The sequence below is a fragment of the Saccoglossus kowalevskii genome, chromosome 1 (genome assembly GCF_978046115.1).
Source record: "Saccoglossus kowalevskii chromosome 1, keSacKowa6.1, whole genome shotgun sequence".
In the NCBI taxonomy this organism is placed as follows: domain Eukaryota; kingdom Metazoa; phylum Hemichordata; class Enteropneusta; family Harrimaniidae; genus Saccoglossus; species Saccoglossus kowalevskii.
Window position 1 is genome coordinate 5,397,760 of NC_140641.1, and position 24,912 is coordinate 5,422,671.

The 24,912-nt window shown below is 35.5% G+C and overlaps 1 protein-coding gene across 1 annotated transcript; it reads left to right on the top strand.

Moving 5' to 3' along the window:
* The first annotated feature begins 242 nt into the window (after positions 1 to 242).
* On the top strand, positions 243 to 23,483 carry LOC146750324 (low density lipoprotein receptor adapter protein 1-like). Its single transcript, XM_085496464.1, has 2 exons — positions 243 to 918; positions 22,609 to 23,483. Exons 1-2 carry the CDS (start codon positions 243 to 245, stop codon positions 22,839 to 22,841), a joined length of 909 nt encoding a protein of 302 aa, XP_085352590.1. The 3' UTR covers positions 22,842 to 23,483.
* The last annotated feature ends 1,429 nt before the right edge of the window (positions 23,484 to 24,912 follow it).

The following is a 24,912-nucleotide window of genomic DNA, read 5'->3' on the forward strand; positions in this document are numbered from 1 at the left end:
ATCCATTAAGTCATACACGTACACGGTCAGTGGGTGAGTCAGTCACTGTGTGCGTTCCGTCGCAGACATATAACACCCAACTATTCATTCTTTTATTTGTGTATTATAGAGATACGCATGTTGTAGTCACTGTTTATTATTATGCGCACGCCACCGCACTCCGATAAACCTGATATATCCTCCAATGACAGCACCTTTGTAATTTCACAGTCTTGTTGTGGTTGACAAAATAGGGCAAAAGTATGTCGCAGGAACTGCCACCATCCGGGTCACCGAAGGCGAAGGGTTCCCGGTCGCCGAAAATAAGCAGATTTATGAACACCTTGCGACGCTCGCCGGCGATACTGAGGAAACGCCTGGGTTCGGGCACAAACTCACGCAAAGACGCTCATCACGACAAAAAAAGGACTGACAAGCCAGAAAAAAACGAAGATCCGAAATTCTATGTGCAATATCTGGGGTGTAAAGAAGTGTCCACATTGCGTTTCCGACAGTGCAAGGACGTGGTTGAACATTTATTTGAGACCTCCAAAACACTGAGTGGAAAAGACGCTGTAAAATGTAATGTGTGTATTAGACGAAAATATATTGACATTGATATCATTGTAAGTAAAGAACACATTCAGGTAGCTATACATAATATAGCATACTGTGCGGCGGATATGAAACACCCGAAAGTATTCGCGTTCATTGCCAAGGACACTACCAACAGTGGACTTCTTCACTGTTATGCATTTTTATGCAACAAGCCCGAAAATGCACAGTCAATGACACTATGTCTTAGCAAATCATTCGAATCTGCCTTTGTAGAATGGCAATTGGCAAAATCTAGACACGATTTAAAAGTCAACAGGAAGCCAGCAGCACAACACAAAGATACCAATAATGAAGCTCCAAGGAGGGTTAAACATCATCAAGGTAATTAATTCACGATATAATATAATAATATAATGAAGTCATTGACCATAGTTTTATATATATGTTGTATATGCTTTTATATGACTGGGATTTAACGCATGTATTATTACACAAGTATGTGACGTGCTGTATATTTGATTGTTGTTTGTATACTACGTGTAATTATTGATTTACCCATAGAATTACACAATGTCAATACGCTAGATGAGAATCCATGACACTACCCTCACGTAGCGCCATTACTTAAAACAAATTGTCTCGTACAGAGCTGCATATATGCGCCGATAAAATACTCTGTACGTCACATTTTTTTTTTCAATATAACCAGTTATGTTCTGCACATGTCTCTCAATAGGTAACATTGTCATATTCGCTTTGCATTTTGGTTAGAAGTGAATAATCTTGTGTCCACGATACCAATTAGCTAAATGCCAATGTTTCATTTATGAGACAATATTCTGAAACCACGATATATTAGGTTTTGTACTGCTTCCTGCATCACTAGGCCCATTACCGATTAGTATATCTCAATATATGTTTTTGTTGGAGGTGACTTTTGCGAGTACCAGCATTATTAATAACAGTGTATGGCTATACGTTTAATATGGGAATTGTACCATGTGTTAACCTATAAGTAGCACATGTAGCACGCGTGGATTCGCGTTATTAAAAAAACATGTGTGTATACGTCAAATACAGGGAACACCGTGACTGCGAAATACTGCCTGCTCTAACGATGGAGCAACCACGTCTGTGGATATATTTACACAATATTGACACACATTGCCAACAAATTTGTTTTAAAATGTATATGCGAACTTGAAATTTACTTTAGATCCACTGTATTGAAATACCGGAGTTATTAATGCGTTTTTCCGTGTTAAATTAATTCCATTTTTTATTAATATTTAACCACTTCATGTGATATTTAACTAACTGTTAATAAATGATAACGCAGCAACATTGTGCTGGTCATGAACTCGTTTGTTTGCTGTTTTCAGACGTTAACAATGTGCTGCTTTTGACTTAATCGTGTTTATATTAACAATATTGTAATAAGCAATTTATTTCTAGAAAATACTCTTTTTAGACATCACACGTCCAAACAATACATTCCCGTGTAAAGCGACAGTCCAAATATTGAATGCCCCGTATGTTGCCTTTGTATGTACAAAATGTTGACGGTGCATATAAGAGATCAACCATTTGAAATCATGGGGGGGGGGGATTTGTTGAAAAAATCAAGTACAATCGGAACCACTAAGAGAAGAAAATACGTGTCAGGTATTGGCAGAACAAATATTTGAACATTCAAGAAAAATATAAATGTACAGACAAGATACCGCGAACATGATAATTGCACTGGTCAAACTCTTCCAGCCACCCCATCATTTCAAATGGTTGAAACCTATTGCATTTTTTCTCCCAAAAACATGCTTCGTGTTTGGGACTACGTGACAGAGTTGTTTCTCCCTATCATTGTGTTATGCCAAGTCAATATGCTGGCCCAGTGTCAAACAGTCACTGTCGAAAACAAATTCTTGCAGACCGTTACCACCGTTAATGATGAATCTCGGCCAATGATTTTGCCCATTGATGCACACTCATCTAGAATATTAGTAGACTCGCTACCCAGGATAAGATCTGACTTGGCTGTACGAATCACGAGTGCGATGTAATAACCACTATGCTGCGGTGTTCGCTTTCACGTGAATCATAAACCAAATCAAACAGAGATTTATATCAGTTTCAAATTACGCAATTGTACATAGTCACGTTACATTTACATATGTTTAGGGGCAAACATTTAAATTCCGATCATCACCTAAAATTTCAAAACAAATATTGCTACTAAGATATCAAAATCGGATAAAAAATGTGGCCTGGCCAGAGAATAAACACTATTTATATTTTAGGATATTATCTCTAAAACTTAACTATAAATTGTAACTCGCATCGACATGTAAATAATCATATTGCAGACTTGCAAGGTATATCTTGTGAAAGAACTCCTACGCAAAGGACTGCGTTGTCATTCTCTCCACTGAAATCGCAAGCACGTGCATAGGCTATAATTGTACACCCGGATTTCACACATACAATATAAAGTTTCTGAGGCAAGGAAAATAAATCACCACCACGTATACCGGCACGCGTGTGTGATCGATAAGAATGATCAGTGCGTATATCGGTGTTCACTCAATAGATTTATAAGTAAAATACCGTATTAAGTATACATGGGGATTTGTAGCATGGTAAAATACCCATAGTCCCGTAAGAAGTAATGGTGAGTACAATACACATCGCGATGTATCTAAATAATTAAATGGTTTCCTGCAAAAACCATAGATCGGTTGAAATATTTCCAGCGAAATGATGTCAGAGTTTATAAGAACGATACGTCGGGAGTAGTTAATGGCTGAAACCTACTTACCGTCTACTATATTGCAAAGTAGGACACAAAGAAAAATCTAATTGCATTCATTTGCATGTATGTATTTAATAATTCACGCTGCCCAGTGTTCATACTTCTGTCTGACACACACGACTTCACCCAATTCTCAATGAAAACATACAATTTTGGGGATAAATCATTATTGGAATAGTATGGTTAAAATTTCAATACACCAACCTAATCATTTTTTAAATTATCATTTTTTTTCAAATTTGGATTGGTATATTGAAGGATTATTTGGATAATTCATTGATAAATTCGCCTGAAATTATTGTTTGTGGTTTATTCACGCTGTATCTAGGCAACCACGCTTTACACTTTGTATCAGCCTGTAAAGATAGAAACAATTCAAGAACAATCGGAAATGTGTAATCGGAAATTTGCTTGATAGTTTAGAGAACCAATCATATATTGGGCACGATGTTTCGCTGACTCGATGTTTCCATATTTGATGTATTCCCAACTTAATGCTTTTTGTTTTTATTACATTATGTCAGCCATGTATTTATAACGATTGCTATAAACAATCATAAACAAACATTTTTCGTTTCGTTGTTAACAAAACATATTTACATAATATGGATTAATATGACCCATCGACGAATTGCAGCCTCCTTGTACGCTTGTTGAAATCGTTAGTAACAGCCACATCAGTAACGAGGCCAATTAAGTATGCAATGTACAATACTCATCGCAACATTTAGGGTCATAGGTCAAAGTACGACGTTTTGTAAATAATAGACGTTTACAAAAATGAAATTAGAGATACAGAAACGCAAAATCAAACATTCGTTCAAATTAACTGCTTCCCCAAAATGTAACGACTGTTTACTCAGACTCATTAAGTATCTACAAACTACGCGTCGTCACTTCAGAATATAAAATACGGTTTATATAAATAATCGACAAAATTAAGATTAAAAATACAGAAATAAGAGATCAAAAAATATCACAATTTCGTAGCAGACGCACATTAGTTGAACATTCAACACGTTGGAAGGAGTATTGCACAACACTCTCAGATAATTTATAATACGAAGTAATAGCGTAATAAACATTCATGGAAACCACGTGACAACCACGTGACAAAGGTCGCCACAGGCAAGATACTTGTCGGGGAAAGGTCGATTAGAAGAGTGATTCTGATGTCTCTTAAATGTACGTAAAATATGTTAGTCGTGCGTCAATTCAATCGACCATCTGATAACGACTACTCATGAAATCCACAGTAACCATGGCAACAACCAACATCATAGGTTGTCATCATCATGGAATCGATATCATAGTTACAAGAATTCCAATTTCTGTATACATATAATTGCTCAGTTTACGCAGACATGACAACATAATGGGTTATTTATTCATTGGTTTTGTTCTCCATGTTAAGTCAACATGCATTCATCCGACAATTAAGGGTAAATATGAATCATAGATACAATGCTGTGAGCGATGAAAGGGACATTGGGACAGTTCACCTGCAGGTATGACTAATGCACATAGTTTAGATACATATATGATATCACGTGACTCAATCAAATATACATCTTATCGACCAATAAGCGGTGAACATATGCACGTGATCAAAGGTTTACAAGTTACTATAATTACAAATATAAACAAGATGTGTGTCTAACTTGTCACATTTCCTCTTTTCGAGACTTCACATACACAGTCGGAAGTGTCCCCATAGATCAATATTATTCAGTATTTCTAAAAGTGTCAACAATTTCAGCAGTCATTATTGACGTTATATTACTCAAAAATCAACAATTTCAGCAGTCATTATTGACGTTATATTACTCAAAAATCAACAATTTCAGCAGTCATTATTGACGTTATATTACTCAAAAATCAACAATTTCAGCAGTCATTATTGGCGTTATATTACTCAAAAATCAACAATTTCAGCAGTCATTATTGACGTTATATTACTCAAAAATCAACAATTTCAGCAGTCATTATTGACGTTATATTACTCAAAAATCAACAATTTCAGCAGTCATTATTGACGTTATATTACTCAAAAATCAACAATTTCAGCAGTCATTATTGACGTTATATTACTCAAAAATCAACAATTTCAGCAGTCATTATTGACGTTATATTACTCAAAAATCATCAATTTCAGCAGTCATTATTGACGTTATATTACTCAAAAATCGCTCGGAAAACCTGCGGATTTTTTAAACCGCAGTTCCAGTCAATCAGAAAAAAGACCATCGAAATAGAGTGAGTCATGTGATATATTGTCAAATTTTATATTTTTCATTAAATATTCACTTTTTGGATAACTAAAAAATATAACTAGATTATCCGAGAAAACAACCCACCATTTCATTATCCAAACTTGTTGGTTGTGAATCCATGGTATATATCGTGCATGTACTATTACATTAACTGGTTTCACACAAGTTTCATGCCACTGTTGGCGCTAATGTAATCGTTGCTACCGTGAATGCATCGATCTGAGTAATTCGAATATATTTTTCTGACCTCTGATTTCCTTGACTTGCATAGCAACCAATCTGGAAAAAACACTATGAAAGGCGTTACGTAATCACATGCATACATACGGTGTAGTACACGTGTTATTGGCGTATTTATCGATTTTGAGATTGAGGATGTTTTCTGTGCTTTCGTGTTGTAATCATTTTGAGAACAATTAATGCAGATATTTGTGTAATCCATCTTTGACTGCGTTGCATTTCTATGGATATATTATTTGATTAATGTGATTTTCCAGTTCGTCTAACAACAATTGATCAAAAAGTTATTAATTTTGGTGAATACACTTAAACCACGGCTCCGCATTGGTGTTATATTTAGGGATCCACGAAGTGGGTCTTTTCAGTCTGTCTTTTTGTTAATCAGAATGGAGTACTTTTATATTTTCTGTCGTATACAATCATACATATTCATAGAATGCAATTTAGATGCCAGTTTACAAGTTGGATAAGATTTAATCACAATATTCTCAAATCACAGATCACAAGGTTGACGAGAATGTGCGTTATAAACAGTCATTCGAGTATCGGTTATATACACAGCAAACGACGGGCAAATTACCATTCCCTTGTCACATTGGTGCTATCTCCTTAATTGAATATTGATTATTCAGACTCGTATTTTGAAAATTTCAAATATTGTTTGAATTTCCTTGATGATTTGCAATTGTGCATCGATTCAAAATAAGCAGTCCTTGAGAGTTGGAGAAACAGCCCACATATCATCTGATGTACAACATTGAACGCACATTGGATAGTGTACAATGATGGTTTTCCCTGGTAACTAAACTTGGTTGCATTTTGTATTCCGTAATTTTGTATACTACTTATTATTTATTTATTATTATTATTTTATTTATTTACTTATTGACTCTTACACAATCCCCGGAGGGAAAGAAAATGGTCACAAAGTACAAGGAGAAATATATATATATAAAAAACAAAACAAAAACACAATATACTAAATAACAAATACAATCACTAAATTACTAAATAATACAAAATCTCTAAAATACAATCTAATATAAAATTACAAAATTGACAGCAGGCATTAAGATGTCAAGTAAGACCCTGCTTCCTGACTTCAAAGCTTTTACTTATGAACTGTGCTACTGGTATAATAATGTTTTCATTCTGTAACAATTCCATGAATTTTTTCTCTGCAGGTTTATTTTCAAATGCTGGGATCATATCCTTAGCTTTATTGAACAGTTTGGCACGCAACTCATTATATTTGTTGCATTCCAGCAGAAAATGCATTTCATCCTCAATTAGACCTTTGTTACACATGTCACAAACCCTGTTGTTTAGTGGGATTTTTTTATGACGACCCATTTCAATTTTGAGACTATGGTCACTAAGACGGAATTTGGTAAGCACACTACGCAGTTCAAAGTTTTTTAGCTTGACTAAATATGGCTCAAGTTTTAAATCTGATTTGATTAGCCGATATGTTCTTAGTTTGTTTTTCTCATTTGCTTTGGTGCGGTTATCGTTATAGACCTCACCTTTCCATCTTGTTAGAAATAAATCCTTGATGCCTAAATCAATTTGTTTCATTTGTGCCGAGGTTAGTTTATCACAGTTGTTAACTGAATGATATAGTTCACTGTTGGATATTGTTTAATAATGATGTCACTTCTAGATACCATTTACTTTTAATGCTTTGGTTAACCACAAAAGCTTCCTTGAGTAACGCATTATTAGAATTCATGGCCCGACTGTAATATTTAATTATTTGTTTTTTTATAAATACGTCTAGGGGGTATCTGCCTAACTCGCTATACATGGCCATAATTGGTGTGTGTTGTGACACCCCCAGTAGATACCGACAATAACTTAATTGAACGTCTTCAATAGGTGATTTAGTGGAGAACTCATCACCCCAAACATCACAACCATAAATGAGGATAGGTCTGATGAGTTTGCCAAAAAGGGAAATTGAAACTTTTATACTTATGTTTTGTATTGAGCCAAGCTTTGCTTTCATTGAAAACAGAGCTTTTTGAGCCTTACGTTTAAGGTTTTTTAGGCCATCCTTAAATTTACCATTGGCACTAATGACTAGTCCCAGATAGTTATAAGATTTAACTGTATCAAGTTCGATACCTCCAAGAAAAAATGTATCATTATTCAAACGTCTGTTTGATTTATTGAAAATTAAAATTTTGGTTATGTCAGTGTTGACAGAGAGCTTCCACGTTTTAGCATACAATGCCAAACTATCAAGACATGTCTGTAATCCCTGTTTAGTTTTAGAAAGTATCACAATATCATCGGCATAGAGTAGACAGCTGACATGCGAGTTTTCTAAATAAGGAGGATCACAGGTGTTAGGATTGAAAATAGTGAGCAGGTCATTTAAAAAAAGATTGAAGAGAGTTGGACTAAGATTACATCCCTGTTTAACACCAATATTGGACTGAAATTGTTTTGTTAAGCCTTCTTTACATTTAACTTTATATTTTACTTTACTGTACATGTTTTTGATAGTTTTATACATTTTTCCAGTTATACCATATTTGATTAATTTTTTGAATAGACCATCATGCCAGACACTGTCAAAGGCCTTTCTAAGGTCAATAAAGCAGGCATATAATTTTTTTGATTTTTTAATATTTGTGTTATTTTGTTTATTGGCGCACTCTGACTTACCACTGTAGAGATATTTATTTACCAGGGTTTTTAGTATGAAAAGATTGTCTGTAGTTCGACAATCATGCCTGAATCCGAACTGTCGACCGGAAAGAATGTTATTAGAGTCTAAAAATGATGTCAGCCTAATATTTAGAATACTATTGAATAACTTGCCAAGACAGCTAGAGATGGCAATTCCCCTGTAGTTGGCCGGGTTATTTTTCGACCCAGATTTGTGGATTGGTACCAACAGGCCAGTGCTCCAAGAATGTGGATAGTTATTTGAACTATAAACAATATTAAAGAGTTTATGTATTGCATCTAATAAGTGATGTTCACCATATTTTAACAATTCATTGCAAATTCTATCTTCTGCCGAAGCCTTGTTACTTTTAAGAAGTCTAATGGCTTTAGTTATTTCATTTTGTAAGATTGGTCTGTCTAAATAGGGGTTGCTACTTGCACTCTTTTCACTATTCTCCAGTTCATTCGCAATCTCAGAGTTTGATGTACTGCTATCAGTATTAAGTAGGGTCTTAAAGTAAACCAACCAATCACCAGGTTGAACATTCCCGTTATTATTACTGGGGTTCTCGCCATTCATTTCACGAAGAATCTTCCAAAATTTAGATGTGTCTGATTTAGAATTTTCCAATTCTTTGAGTTGTGCAATCATTTTCTGATTACTTTTATGTTTGATTAGTTTTTTATACTGTTTACGGGTTTGAAAGAATTTCCCTCGGATATATGGATCTTGAGGATACTTTTGTAATAAACGTGATAGGCTCCTTAACTCCTTACGAAGGGACCAACAATCCTGGTCAAACCAGTTTTTTTGTTTACTTTTGCGTTTATTTGTTTAAGTTTAGGAGTAATTTTCTTTAGACATTTGTCTGCAATATTTGTAATTAAATTTTCAAAATCTGTGACTGCAGTTTCTGACTCATAAATGCTATAAGGTTTGCTCATAAAATTCTTAATTTCATTATTATTTAACTTTTCAAGGTTTGTTTGATAATTGTCCTTAGCCTGGTCATTCCACATATATTTTGATGGTAAAGGATCTAATTTATCATTGCTTTTATTATTTTCATTTAGACACATGTTAACATTAAACTTCATAGATAAAGTTAAAGCACAGTGGTCTGATAAATGAGACAAATCGGCTACTTTAAAATATTGTAATGAGTCGCATAAGTTCTTTGAAGTTATCCCGTAATCGATTGTACTGCTACCCCGGGGAGTGTGACATGTGTATTTTCCTGCAGAGTCACCAATAGTTCTACCATTCAGAATGATGAGGTTGCAATCAATACACAACTGAATTAATTTTTTACCAAATTTGTTAATACAGCATGATGAATTAACATCCATAGTATTTCTGTTGCCAAAATTGTCATTAATATAGTAGGATGGTAAGGGTAGATGCATATTTCTGCTATCATCAATTCTATCATCAAGGCTACCAATTCTAGCATTGAAATCCCCTACGAGAAGAACATCACCTTTGGATGAAAATTGTAAAATATCTTTTTCCAGATAACTAAACAGATCAACATTCTTGTTCTTATAAAGGAATGAGTTCTCAGGTGGGATGTAAATACAACCAATGTATAAATCATTATTAGTAGCACAGATTGTTTTGTCAATCTTACACCAAATAAAATGTGCTGTATTGCCAGAAATATGAGTAATGTACTGTTTGTATTTACTTTTAAATAGAACAGCGACACCCCCTCTTTGTTTTTTTGAGCGACCAAGATTTCTGTCTTGACGTATCACCTCATATGAATCTAGGCTGTTTTCTAATCTAACACTACTGTTACTGCTAAGCCACGTTTCTTGGAAACAAACCAAGTCTAGGGAAGAGGTGTAATTAATAAAATCAGCATTTGACAGCTTACTGCTATTCAACCCATTGATATTCCAACTACCTATTTTGAAGTTGGACATTTTCCAGCAAGCGAAAATATACAATAATAAAAAAATATATATATATAAAAAAAAAAAAAAAGAACTACACAAAAATACTACACACTTAGTATACTGAAGGAAATAAAAGTTAGCAAGGGGGTAACGGGGCTGGAAAATATAATGTACTAGTAAAACAGTTAATTAAATTTGAAACAATAAGTATTCGTTTGGTTAAAAATAATCAGATTAGAGAAATAAAATCAACGAAACAAGTTTGTTTGGCACCTCCAAGTAAAGGAGAGGGAGAAAAAACAACAACAATCAAATTTAAAACAATTGGTATTTGTTTGGTATTAAACTTGGGAGAAGAGAGCAAAGCAACAACAACAAAAAAGAAAATACCTTATTTATCCAAAAGAATGTACGACCATCGTACTTCTGCCCCAGCCATGGGCTCCATGATAACAGTTATTTAAAATGAGTTCATAAGGTTTATGAATTTCATGAATTTGGAAAATATAGCGTTCTCATCGTTATGCGATTTCTCGGCGTTCGAAGTAAGCGTCTTCCTGAGCTGTTGAGGGCACTCTGTTTGGTAAACAGTTTTGGACGAATATCCTCCTGTTCGACGATGATTATTTTGGTTTACACTGCGGCCGTTTCTGTACTGCTCTCTGAACTGATACTTGCCTGCACTTCTGTTTTCATTTGGTATCAATCTTTGTCTGATTTTATTTTTGATGTCATAGACCAGCTGAGCGGTGCCTCTGATGTTTAAGTGTGTACCATCATCATCAAACAATTCGGAATTTGCCGACAATTCATTATGTTTTACGATTGTCACTTTCTTGCGTAATTTCATCTTGTTGAATAAAAGTAGGTTAAATTCTTGCACATTATCATTCACGTTCTTGTTATTATGACGCTTCAATACATCAGAGATTACTATATTTGCATTTGGCATATTGTTAGTCGTAGTGTCTACTAGTTCAACCATTTGGTCAATGCATTCAGCGGGCGATTTCCCACTCATTAAATCATTGGTTCCTATGTGATATACAACAGTGTCCACTGACGATGATATGAAAACTTTAGCTGCGTCAATGGCCTGTGCAATGGTATATATATCTTACGATGGTCAACAGAGGTACGCGGGAACATTTTACTAGCTTTGACATGACGTGTAATAGAATCGCCTACAATTAGTTTGTTTGCGTTTATAGTTTCATGGTGAATGTCACTCCCCTGCTGGGATTTACAGTTAGTTCCATCAAGACATTTTTCTGGTTGGGGACTTTCGTCATTTGTTTCAGCTTTCGTTTGAAGAGGTTCAGAACCACGTGGTTCAAAACAGTCGGCTTCAACATCCAGGGTGGTTTTCAGTTGAGGGTGAGAATGATGTTCAGGATTAGACATTGATGTAACGGCAGTATCCTGGTTTGAGCAATCATCTACGTTTTTCAAACAAGCCTTGTAGTCCAGTCAATTTACTGCTATTTTAGGCCCAACCCACAACAAATTGCAATAAAAACAAAACATGGTGGGAAATGTTGTAGTTAACCTCCTATAAGACATACTAAAAGTCCCATAAAATCCAGGGAGTGGAAAAGGTGTAAAATCGACCTCAAAAATCACTAAAAACGGATATTTTTCGTAAATTTTTACAGTAATTGATATGATGATATTTCCATTGTTTTCAGTAAACCTTATACATTTTTTATGTAATTTTGTCGATATTAAAGGCAACTCCAATACAAATACATGTTTGTGTTTGTCTATTATGTTAACAGAGACAAATTTGGACTAAAAATGGGGATTTTTATACCAAAAAGTGTGATTTTTCAGTCAAAAGACAACTATCGTTTTTCTGTAATAATTTTTCTCTCAGTATCACTTTTGTTATAATGAAATGAATGTAAATGTGAGTAAAGGAATCACAAACTTTAGTTTTTTAACTTGTAAATAGAGAGATTTATTCGTGAACATGTACATAAACTGCACAAATTTCAAAACAAATTTTATTCGAAAGTAAGGTCATTTGGATCACTTTCTACTGAATTATCACAGTTGTAGCCATGACATACACCACATGCAGGAGAACATGCAAGGCTGTGTTTTCTACAGCTACATCTCATACTATTACAGTCTGTTTTACAGTTACATCTTATAACGTTCAACAGAGATTCTGGTGCATATGGCAAATCCGTGCATGTTGGCGTCATTTGCATATTGTGCACACTCCATCCCCAGTCTCTTGGATGCATTTGCATGTCTAAGCCTCTCCATTGTTGTACTTGGTAATATACACGTAGGCTGTGGTATTTAGCAGCAGCCGAAGTTGGGGGTAATGTACATGGCTTTACAAAAAACACACTGGTTGATACTTTTTTGCAAAATATTCTATATCTTAGTGTATCAAGGGTATCTCCTTGCTGTCCTTTATATATGCAGACCAGCGCCTTTTCCCCAGCATATTGAATTTCATTCTTTGATGAGCCATGTTTTGTAAAAATATTAGCCTGTTGCCTAAAAAAATCACTGCTTTGAAAAGCTTTGAGTGACGCACCTTTACCAATTCCAAACAGACTAGATGTTGTGTCACATCCTAGTATAGCATGAATGAACAAAAGGTTGTCACACACAGCAGCACCTAGTGCACATTTAACTAAGTGTATGTCCCATATCTTTAACTTGTTACGTGAAGTAGTTTGTTTATGTTCAGATCTAAAATAGATCTTGTGGGCATTAATATTTGCATGGTACAACAAAAGAACCAGAAGATCTGTATCTTCCCCTACTAGAACAGTGTCCATAATCTCAGCTGATGTTATTGCTGTTTGTGCTATTAATAAATCAGCATCACCTTTTGCATGATGTAGGTCACATCCAGCTAATTGCAGTTTTTCACCTAGCATGTTGATAAATCTCTGCTTGTTTTCTTTATTAGCAAGAAATAATTCCTTCTTGACAGTAAGAATCATGCTCTCTGTAAATTTAACTACAGTACCAGACCATCCCCCAGTTCGTCTTTGATGAGTAGTGTCTTTTGTGGTAGGACCATCCTCATAACCATCAAAGACAACAATTGCCTTACCATATTTATGCTGTACATATCTCACATATACATCACATATTTGAGTATAAGACATACCACGCTTTCAAGGAACTCGTTGCAGTAATGAACCACCATCAAGAACAAATTGTACTGGTGCACCAACTTCAGAACTTTCTAAATCGCTAAGCTGTTTCCAGATGGCATCTGCCAACACTGGTTTGTTAGCCTGTCTCATTAGACCTGATGATTCAAAAAGAGATGGTGGACTAGTGCACAACTCGTACTTTAAAAGAGATGAGCTTTCCATAGTTCCTTCTGCGACAGTAATTAATCTTTGAAACAATAGGTGGGAATCTATATTAACTGTCTCTCCGTCTAATTTGATCATTTGCTTTGCATCCAAGGTTACAGCCTGATCTTTCTTTTTGAAGATATACTCTTGGACATGTTTATTGGTCATTTGTTCTAGGATCTTTTGACCTAATTGACATGATGCATCCACATTTACATGCTTATCTGCAGTAACACCAGTGGAAATACTGCGGAGTGCATCATCTGAACTGAAGGGATTTCTTTCTTCCAGGAAGTTGAGGATAATTTTAGTGTCACGAATGTCTCTTTCTATTCTGGCCGATTGTGTCTCTTTGTGCTGTTCACTTGTGCAAAACTCTAAACCGGTCACTTCTTGCATTGCATTGTTAATGTCTGCTGTATATGGCATTGACAACAACCATACAAGCCTTTGCGTTTCCGATAAACCCCTGCCACGTGTCAATCCACCCGTAGTCTTGATACTACGCATAAGAACCTGCTCTATTACTAAATCAGATGACAGTCCAGCCCAGAAACGATCAGTACGCCGTATCACATGATGACCATTCTTGAATGCAGCAAAAACAGATGGATGCTCATTTTCTAGGTTATTCATCTGCTGAATGTACATTCTTCCACATTTAGTGTATAAATTGTGCCCAGCAGCTGCCATATATGGTAACATTGACGTGATACTCTGTAGATGAAGTGTCCAATTACCAGTACACTCTGCCTTAATAAATTTGCACAAAATATCTAACATATCCATGTATTGAAACCATAGACATGCAGTACGAGATTGTCTCAAAGATGATTTTTCTTTTTCAATTTTATCAACAAGATGTTTGAGAATATCTGAGGAGCAACATTCCTCCACTGAAACTTCCTTCTTTATCACTTTATCAAGAAGTCTTTGCAGTTCTGAAACATAATCTATTGATTGTATTCCTGTTTGTGTACAAGTTCTTTCAATACTGTCACTTGTCTGTTCATTATGATAATTATGTTCTTGTACATCAACAACAGCATCTGTACAACCTGTAACTTCTCTCTCTCCATCTTTCTCGCCATCGCCAGCATGAGAAGGTAGTGGTAAGTTGTAAGCTTTTGACATTAACAATGCATACAATGCAGACAGAACCAGAAGATGACCACGAACTGCACGCGAAACTGCTTTTCCACTGATCATATGGCTTACAGCATTATCTGCGTACACTAACTCCAAAACTTCTACAAGGCCAGATCCTTTCATTAGGTGGCCAATACAGCCAAGAAAGCTCATCTCAGTGTGAAATGGCCCAAGTCTCAATACCAATCTTCGGATATCACTTTCGGTTGGTTCATCATGCAGAATGCACATGGCTTTCCACCAGAGTGGTTGGTCAAAAGTCAGAACAGGCGTTATATCATACTTCCTTGCATGTGATGCCACAAAGCACAATGTTGAGTAAACACATGATACATCACTTGGGTTCATGTCTATCATCGGTAGAAAAACAACAGAAGACTTCCCAGGGTGATTGCTTTGGTGGATCATTTGCATAATACCTGACCAGCCTGGCCTCTCAGGCTTAAGTAACCAGGATGCTTTCCACAAAACATCAACCTCGGCTGTTAGATCTGTCATTTCCAGGCAGGGTAACTCACTGTAAACCAAGGGCCCTCTAAAACTCTCATTTGGTTGTTTATAAAAATGAATATTGATACGTCCAACAGCTGCTATTTCTTCTGAAGTAACACTTTGGTTTCTTGGGACATGAAATTCTATATTTGCACTACGTGGAGTAATTGCTGCAATTACTCCCATTCCATGGAATGTGTTCTTCCCATCAATGGTTCTTATGTTGTGGTCAACATTATCTGCGACATATTGTCCAAACTGTCCTGGAACAAAACCAGGAATACTTACACCCTTAACAAGTGCTGCACTGCGTTCATAATTTTGAACTTATGCATACGAAGAACAAAACCCATGCTGATGCAAAGAGTCAATCAAGAATCTAGAGCCAAAATGATGGTGCATTTGCACTGCAAGTCCTATCTGCAATGGAGAAATTATAGCTCTAGGTCTTGCAGCCTGCATAATTGCATGTCCAATAGACGCTATTTTTAGATTCTTGTCCTTACCACTAAATATGGTATCTAACAGCAACTTGAGAGATGTAGGTAAAAATGTTAGACCTGTTTCAATGGATGACATTTCATTGCTACCTGGATACACATCATTTCTGGTGACACAGGCTTTTATGTCATTTCTCACAATCTTTGCAGCAGCAGTAACAAGTCTCAATTTTTCTATCTCTGGATCTTCTTTTTTAGGCGTGTAGTAAAAATCGTGAAGAATGTGTGAGGCTGTTTGTCGTAATGTCACGATATCCGCTCGGCCATCTAGTTCAGCAAAAATAACATCTTCACCAAAGTATTCTTGTATTTTCTTCTTCATGTAGAATGCGCTGTATGGATCGTAATCTGATTCCTGAAGAAACTCTTCCATCTTGTTTGTTAGATCTTGTATAGTGAGTTGTTCTTCGTCATTCTCTTTAAAATAGCGGACAACTTGGTCAAAGGCATGTGACCTTTCAACATCTTCTGGTCTACCAAATTTAATCTTCTTAGATGGCTCACTATCCGAACAGACAACATAGCAGCGTGGAATTCCTTTCCCTGTTCTAAAATTAACATTGCATTGATTATGATACAGGGCATCAGCAGCATGAAGATCAATTATACTAAGAAGTCTTGCATGTACTTGCCTTGCCCATTCATCATTTCTCTCTCTGCATATCTTCTCTACAGAATCACGGAAAGCAAGTGTTCTAACCTGAATAAGCTCATACTTTTTTTTCCTCCCTACATATCTGAGTGGCCGCAGAAAAAGCATTCACTTCTAAAGCTGAATTGTTTATCCTGCGATCGTAAAGTGGGTTGTTGAATTTCGTTATCAGTGGTGCAAGACCCCCTTTTTTGGGCAGCTACTATATTGTATGGCCGTGTATAGTTCTTACGACATGATTTGTGCACAGATTGGCCTGCCTCTACAAAAATGTCATCACCACGTTCTGAACTTGCTCGATTAATGCCATCTGCTCCCTTTACACCTAATGTCACAATGTCACTTTCTCCTGAAACTGGCTTGCTACAAATTGCACAGCTATCCATTATTGTCCTTAAATCAGTAATTGCAATCCTGAAATATTGGAAAAGTAATATTGAATTAAAATTTCTGCTAATATTTCACCTACCAGTAGAATTTGTTTAAAGGTATATTTAAGGATAAGAATTTTTCAACAATTAAACACAATTACATTTGTAATGAGGGGTGCCAAAACTAAAAGCATTCAATTAAACTAAAAACAAAATACCTTAGCATGTGATAATAAATCCTGACTAAAGAATATACCTACTTTTAACTAAATAAACTGCAGGTCTTAGTCAATAAATATTAGATTCTATCTACTGTTCGTTGAATAAACTCTGGTCTTTGAAAGCAGTTTTTACTTCTTAATACTGCCTATATTTAACATCAAAAGAGAAGCAAGTCATTAGAAAGTTTTTAAAATGCATACATTAATAGGCCAAAAATTTCTTTTTGACTGGCCATGAGGTCGATACTATATGTCTATTTTTCTCTGAGGGGCAGACACCCACAGCAGCCTAATAGGCGTTTTGTGGGTGACTGTCTGTCCCGAGGGAATAGACATATGATATTGCCCGAATAATGGTCACTCAGTAAGTGTTGTTATTACATACCGCCGTTTGCTTTGCTCACATGGCTTGCATTCGCCGCCATTATGAATTACCGCGTGCACGCATGCGCAACATCACGTCATATGTGTGAGGTATTCAGCAGAATTGGAAATGTCTCTTGGAGTGAAGTCATTATCAAGCGTAGGTTGATCTAGTCCAATTACATCACCTTCGTAGTAATTCCGTGACTGGCATAAGAAAAGTTTGTTGAAATTGCAAATGTCACAGCTAAAGTCCATTTAAAAAAAACATTTAACTTAATTTTAATGTGAAGCAATAAGAATCATGTTTAGATACGCAGCTTTGACAGTATAATGTGCTTATTTTATGAAGTATCTATCAACTACTTTGATTTATAAGATTTAATCTCAAAAACTATTTTTTACCAAAAAATGCTTTTTTCAAGGAAATTAGAGGTCAAATTTAGACATGATCCACTCTTGGGATTTTATGGGACTTTCAGTATGTTATACAGCATGAAAAATGCTATACAACCCACTTGGTCTCATTTTTATTGCAATTTGTTGTAGGTCATGTCACATATTGACTGGACTATTGTATTTGACTGTTACTTCTTGTAATTCGTCGCGTACTTGTTGTAGTTCCATCTTGTGTTCAGTTTTTAAATTTTCAATGGCTGTTTCGTAATTGGTTGTAACCGATGAGATCTTTTCTTCTAGGTCACACTGTAATTTCATGATCATGTCCTGTACAGTCTGTAAAGTGAGGTGCTGCATATTAGCCAAACTATCTTTAATTTGTATGTTGATTTCTGTTTGAGTGGCCAACGATTTAGCATCAACAGCGTCAAGCAATGACGTAACTGATTTGTTAGTCTGGTCAATTTCCTGTGTGAGTTTCTCTCGTTCTTTCGATGAGTAATCGATATTCTTTTGGATTTCTTCTAGTTTAGTCCAAGTCTTACGCTTCTCTTCATTATTATTATCCACGATCGCTGTACAGTTTTCTTCCAATAATTTAATACTGTTATCTTGTTTTTCTGTTGACTTTTGGACGCGTCTGAGGTAGTCCGCCATGATTGATTGTGGTGAGCTTTGTTTAGAATTCGTAGGTGTTGATTTTAGTTTCTCCATAAGTGACTGTTCAAAAGTGTTTTTAACTCCATCTGGCGATACATTATTAGTGGTGGGTACATGTGCTGATGCAGTAGTTGTCTCAGTTGTCTCAGTGATAACATTTTCGGAGATAGTACTATCAATGTTCTCGTCGCTGTGATCGCAACTGCACACCAAATTAACGCCGGTTTTGAGGTCAACATCACAAGAAAGCAGAAAATTCTCCGCTTCTTCTCTAGTGAAGAATCCCTCAAAAAGAAAACTTGAATATTTATCAACTTGCTTGTTGCATTCCTCCCATGTATTAAATATGCCAACTGATCGGCCTCTTGCTACGGCATAAAACTTCTTTTTACCTTCTCGTTTTCTTTGTCTCCTTTGTACTGTAGCAATTTCTTTGTCTAGATCTTCGTAAGAATACATCGGATCGCGTAGTTCTTTTCTAATTCGTTTCTCAGCTTCCATGTTTAACCAGTGATAACTGTGATACTTTAACGCAACGAACAGCTACCCAACGATCGTGGAATTACCAAGTTACCAACAATTTTACCAAAAGTTTAAAGAGCGATGTTTACTATGTGCGCACTTGTCGCCATCTTGATCCAGTGAATTAGTGAATTACACGTGTAGCCGTGTTGTTTTATTTGTAATAGCTATACCTACTGTGTTTGTGACTGACAAGCTAAAACAAACTTTGGCGATTACTAATCTACATAGAGACAAAAAAAAACGCGATGAGGGAAATGGGTCATATGACCAAGAGTGGTGTTATATAATTTACGCTCACTTACGTATCTGCGTTATTACTTACATGTAGGTAAATCACATTAACCCTAACAAATCCCATGATGTCAACGTTTGTCGTCTTTCAAAAAAAATAAAACCCACACAATTTCTCGATATTATTTCAAAAATTTGTTTCATCTGTGGTCATTATGAAATTATGTCATTTGGTTCATGATATATGAAACATTATGTGAAATTAGGCAAAATATTGCACCGACATTTTTGTGGGAAAATGTTGACACTCAAAAGATTTAGCAAACATTGTCGTGATTTCTGACGTGATACGCTTGGCACAATTCGCGGTCTATTCGTGTGTACATTGCTGTAAAATACTTTATTTTAGGTGGGGGTAATTTTCACTGAAAAGATTTGTTGAGTGTTTTGGAGTTTATTTTCATTGATTTTTGACGAGTTGGATACAGGTAAAATACAGGTAAAACGGTTTGATCACAGGTTTTTATTTTCGCTGAAACACCCCTTCAACGAAAATTCCGAAAATTAATTCCAAGTGAAAATAAAGTACAGTATAATTCCATGGTGAAACAAAATGTGTGTATGCTAGGAAGATAGATGTTGTATTATGGTACTTCTTATAGTAACTGCGTGTATGGATTGTGATAGTGTATTGGAAGATGTATACTACGCTGATACCAGTGTGACATTGGTACTATATATGTGGTACCTTCCTGGGATTCAGAGGTTCTAGCTGTAGTGTCATCGTTGTTGCTGATTCCACGCTGTTAGAGAATAGTCCTTTATGAGTTATACAGTGGACACGACAGCTGCGATTTTTTAAATTGCCTGACATGTGGTATTATAACTATAATATGAAGACAATACAAAATAATATAGTTGGCAACTTCTCTGTTAGTTCGAATGCGAGATATGAAGAAGAAGATTTCTGACAACATCTATGTTTTTATAGTCGGTATTTGATTGAGTCTGTGAAATGACGGAAGGGCATTTAATTCTTATTTCTCATGTCGACCATACAAGACATTTGAGTAAGAAATCATTGTACTATTCATCAATTGCATCGTTATATAAATTACAAAATCTCACCTCTATCAATTTCTTGCTGTCGACCATTTATTTTTATTTCACGATAACACGAGACATGTAATTATGAATCTTGCCCTTTGTATTTTAAATTTATCTATGCATGAAACTTTTATTATTCCAGGTTAAGCCAAGTTTTATAATTTCTCCAATACATATTTTTTTCATTTGTACGGACTTCGGCCCACCATATTTGTCTTTTCGGGTTTTGGTCTGTAGTTTTACATTTTTTATGAATCGACTTACGTACATTGCCAAATCTTTGGTTTAACCACAGTTTCCAATACAATACATTTGTAATGTCTTCTCCATTATCTATGGCATTTAACATTTAAAGCGACAATAGCTTTGATTTTGAAAATGTTTTGTATAAATATAAACGAAATCGTACTGAAACATTGTTTTAGACACAATGCATGGAGCATTTCGTTGAAATCGATTTCAAGGTGGGACCGAAGAAAATAACGACGCACCACGCACGCTATTATAGAAAAATTATTAATCATAAATAATCAATGAGAGGAAGTCAGAGAGCAGATTAGCCTCTCAAGATGGTGACGTATATGACATTTCGCCCAGGGTCCCAATGATTTTATGAGGTAATCTCGGAACGTAGTCTCCTTGACAACACTGGATTTCTGTAGATGGCGACCACCGAAGACCTGGTCGCATCCCAACGGCCAGTGTTTTCATTGTACAGCGTCGGTATGTAGCGTATACAGTATGTCATGCATTCAGTGTCCGCATTTTGACTAATGACACAAGAAATGTTTTATCAAAAATATAAATCGGGGGGAAAAGATCGATATTTACAGCTGTTGCAGCTTTACATGTAATAGGTTTTCCATGGTGATCGGTATTCCGACATTTTAAGAAGATAGAGCCTACATTTTGCGTGGACCTATTGAGACTTTCCTTCGCTCGTGTGGATTTGAGTGTAAAACGCAGAAACAGTTGTTAAATTTGGTGACCAGTTTAGTATGATAGAAAGCGTTTACAGGCTTTACAGAGTGGGGGTCAAGACCGAATATACGTGATTCCGGCGTTTAAATAATATTCATGAGATATGTCTACGTCATAACCTCGTTAAAGGTTCGCAGTGCACATGCTTCGGGTTCTTTTTCTGTAATACAAAACGCATGCGTCATCACAGTGAGGTCAATTGAAGTTTACGTTCCATGCAAGTAAAGTCCAGCACCGTCAATGAGGTTTCGCCACTTCTAACAAGCTAGCTGAGGATTTGTACACACTCCCATGTCATACGCTGTAATGTGCAATTACAATTCTGGTTTCCCCATAACTGGATGTTATGTAGTCTACGAACCCTTACATAATTAATTAAAGCAAAAAAGTTTCTAATCTCCCCTATATGAACACTCGCATTTGCTTAGATTTATCCCATTTCCATAGACCACTACTTCAATTTAGGTCATATTTATTTATTTTTAAGTTCAATTTCTTCTATATACCATTACTTTTATTTGCTTAGGTATCCTCCATTTCTATGGACCACTACTTCAATTTAGGTCATATTTATTTTAGGTTTAATTACTTCTATGGTACCATCACTTGTGCTTAGCTATCTTCTATTTCTGTTGACCACTACATGTACTTTAATTTAGGTCATGTTTATTTTTACTTTCAACTTCTCTGATATACCAGCACCCGTACTTGTACAGGTGTCTTCCATTTCTTTGCACACACACAGACACAAAATAAAACACAGTAATTTACCATATCATGAGTTCAAGCCTCTTTTTCTCAGTTTAAATGAAGTACAATTAAATGTCTCTCAATTAGACTATTCACTGGACAGGAGAGATTGAGAGATTGCTGAATGTAGTTTAAGGTTGTCAGGATTAGGAATGACCTACTTCAATTACTTTGTTCTACTGACACCCGTCATCAATTACTAGACGGTGACTTGAGCGTGGCTGTGGCGTATTAATGTGTATTGATATGAACACTAGCAAGGTGACTTTTAATGCCAGGGAACTGCCACATCAGTCTCTGTAAAGATGCTCTACTGATTTTATTATGAGCGAACATGCAATCGATAAATCAATCAATCATACATAACTCATTGACAGATTGATTAATGCATAATTACATTAGCATAAATAGTCTATTCGTTTTGGTCTGTAGAGCAAGACTCAAGCGACCCCGACTCATCAGATGGAGATGAAGATATAATGTCCCCTGAAGAAGAAGCTGAAATGCACCATGAATTCACGAGACGAGAATCAATGATGAGAAGACCGACTTTATTATCACTAGGAAATATATTAGAAGAACATGAAAGCGACGTGAAAGTAAAAGAATTTCTCACTGAAGAAAACAGTTCTGATCACGAAAATCTTGCTCAATTGCATTTATGAGTTACATAGATATAATTAGTACACCAACCGGTACCATTACCTGAATATGATTAAGTGGTCAGCAAAAGCGCAACAATTTCATGCGGCGTGTGCGTCACTTGATTAGAATAATTTAAATGTGTTAGCGTTGTGTAAACAATTTATCTTTGGAAATGAATATAATTAATCAATATATCCTATATAATGCTGGATTTAATTAAACATATCTACTTGACACTACAAATAGTTTACAACATAATGCTATTTATTTATCCATCCATGAATATGTATCAACAATATCTTGTAGCTACGGCTATTCGTGCTGAAAATAATGAAGTTGACCTACAATCTTTACATTAATCAGTCAAAGACACTGTATTTTCTAGTGTCTTTGAATCAGTAGACATTCGGGATTTGTATTTTCCACTTAATTCTACCAATAATTGTATTTACATTTTGTCTGAAATCGTTGTACAAGTGTTCGTTTAATTTATGTGATGGAAATGACACATGGACACCTTTTGTGTTTTTAATACTATTTATAACATCGACTCGACATTTTAAATAGTTTTATCATTTATTCACTTTGTGTTTATATGTTCGGTTTAACTTAGGTTGCAATAAATATGAAACGAAAGAGAACTTAAGGGATTGTGCAACAAAGACATTATGGTATATTATTGTGATAGCTTTCACTTGCGGGGTATGTCAGAGGGATATGCATTGTCAGAAGATTCATTACCAATAGGTTGTTAAATGAGATGGGAAATTGTGTCAGGGATTTCTTATTAGTGAATGAAATACAATATTTCTTGATGTATAAGCGTCCATAATACAACATCCGGTTGACGTCCCCTCAACGTTGTTAACGGTTGGACTCATTTTCAATATTACAGTTAGAAAGATGTTTTAAATAAAAAAAATACTCGATACAGTTTTACTTTTACGACGGGTGAATGACAGAGCGCATGATCACCACTAGTTGAAGAAATTTCGTTTTATATCTCAAAAAACGTTTTTTTTGGAGATTCATTTACATGGTAACATGCATTCCTGTGCAAAACGAAAAAGTTTTTAGAAAACATTCGTATATACTCGAGTATGGTCATTAAGACAGGCGCTGTGAATGTTTAATATTATTCTTAGAACTATAATCGTATATTATGTTTGTGTCACGTAACCCCTCTATATGCAACGTTTTATTACCCCTCTATATCGGCGATAAAATATAAATCTCTATATAAGCATGGCTCTACGTCGCGTGCTCTTCGGAGTAGGAAGCATTTTTAAGATGAGAAAACATGCATGCGTGCTGCATATAATTAACACTTGAATATTGGTCGGTAACACATTATCAGTTCATTTGCAGAAAATTTGCTTTACAACCTTTACATTACCCCGATCCTGTGTGTCCGCTTCGTAATATAAACATAGTATTCTCTCAAATCCGACTCAACGATTATTTTTATTATTGCTTATAAAATATAAGAGAATATTCTCCCATGGCATCAAATATGAGAATTTCTCAATCTATTTGTGAAACTGCATTGAGCATCTATAAGATTCACACTGTGTACATACATTACAACCTGGAAATAAAATAACAGCACATCATCGCACTTGATACACATTCGTGTCTCAAACACGTGTGTAAATGTTGTTTTTGTACATGATGATATATTGTGTACAGGTAGGTATATAGACAGGTGTGAGTTTGTCACCTCAGAGATATTCACAGATATATGTGACAACATAAGTACAAGTTCATGACCTCATAAAGGTCCGTATATATATATAAATGACATGATACAGAAACAAATTCATGCAAGTACGACCTCTCTGGGTTTAGTATGTATTCTTAGAGACCAGTATGTATATATGACAAGATACAGGTGCAAATACATGACTTCATAGAGGTCATAGTGTATGACAAGATACAGGTGCAAATACATGACTTCATAGAGGTCATAGTGTATGACAAGATACAGGTTCAAGTTTGTGACTTCATAGAGGCCATAGTGTATGACAAGATACAGGTTCAAGTTTGTGACTTCATAGAGGTCATAGTGTATGACAAGATACAGGTTCAAGT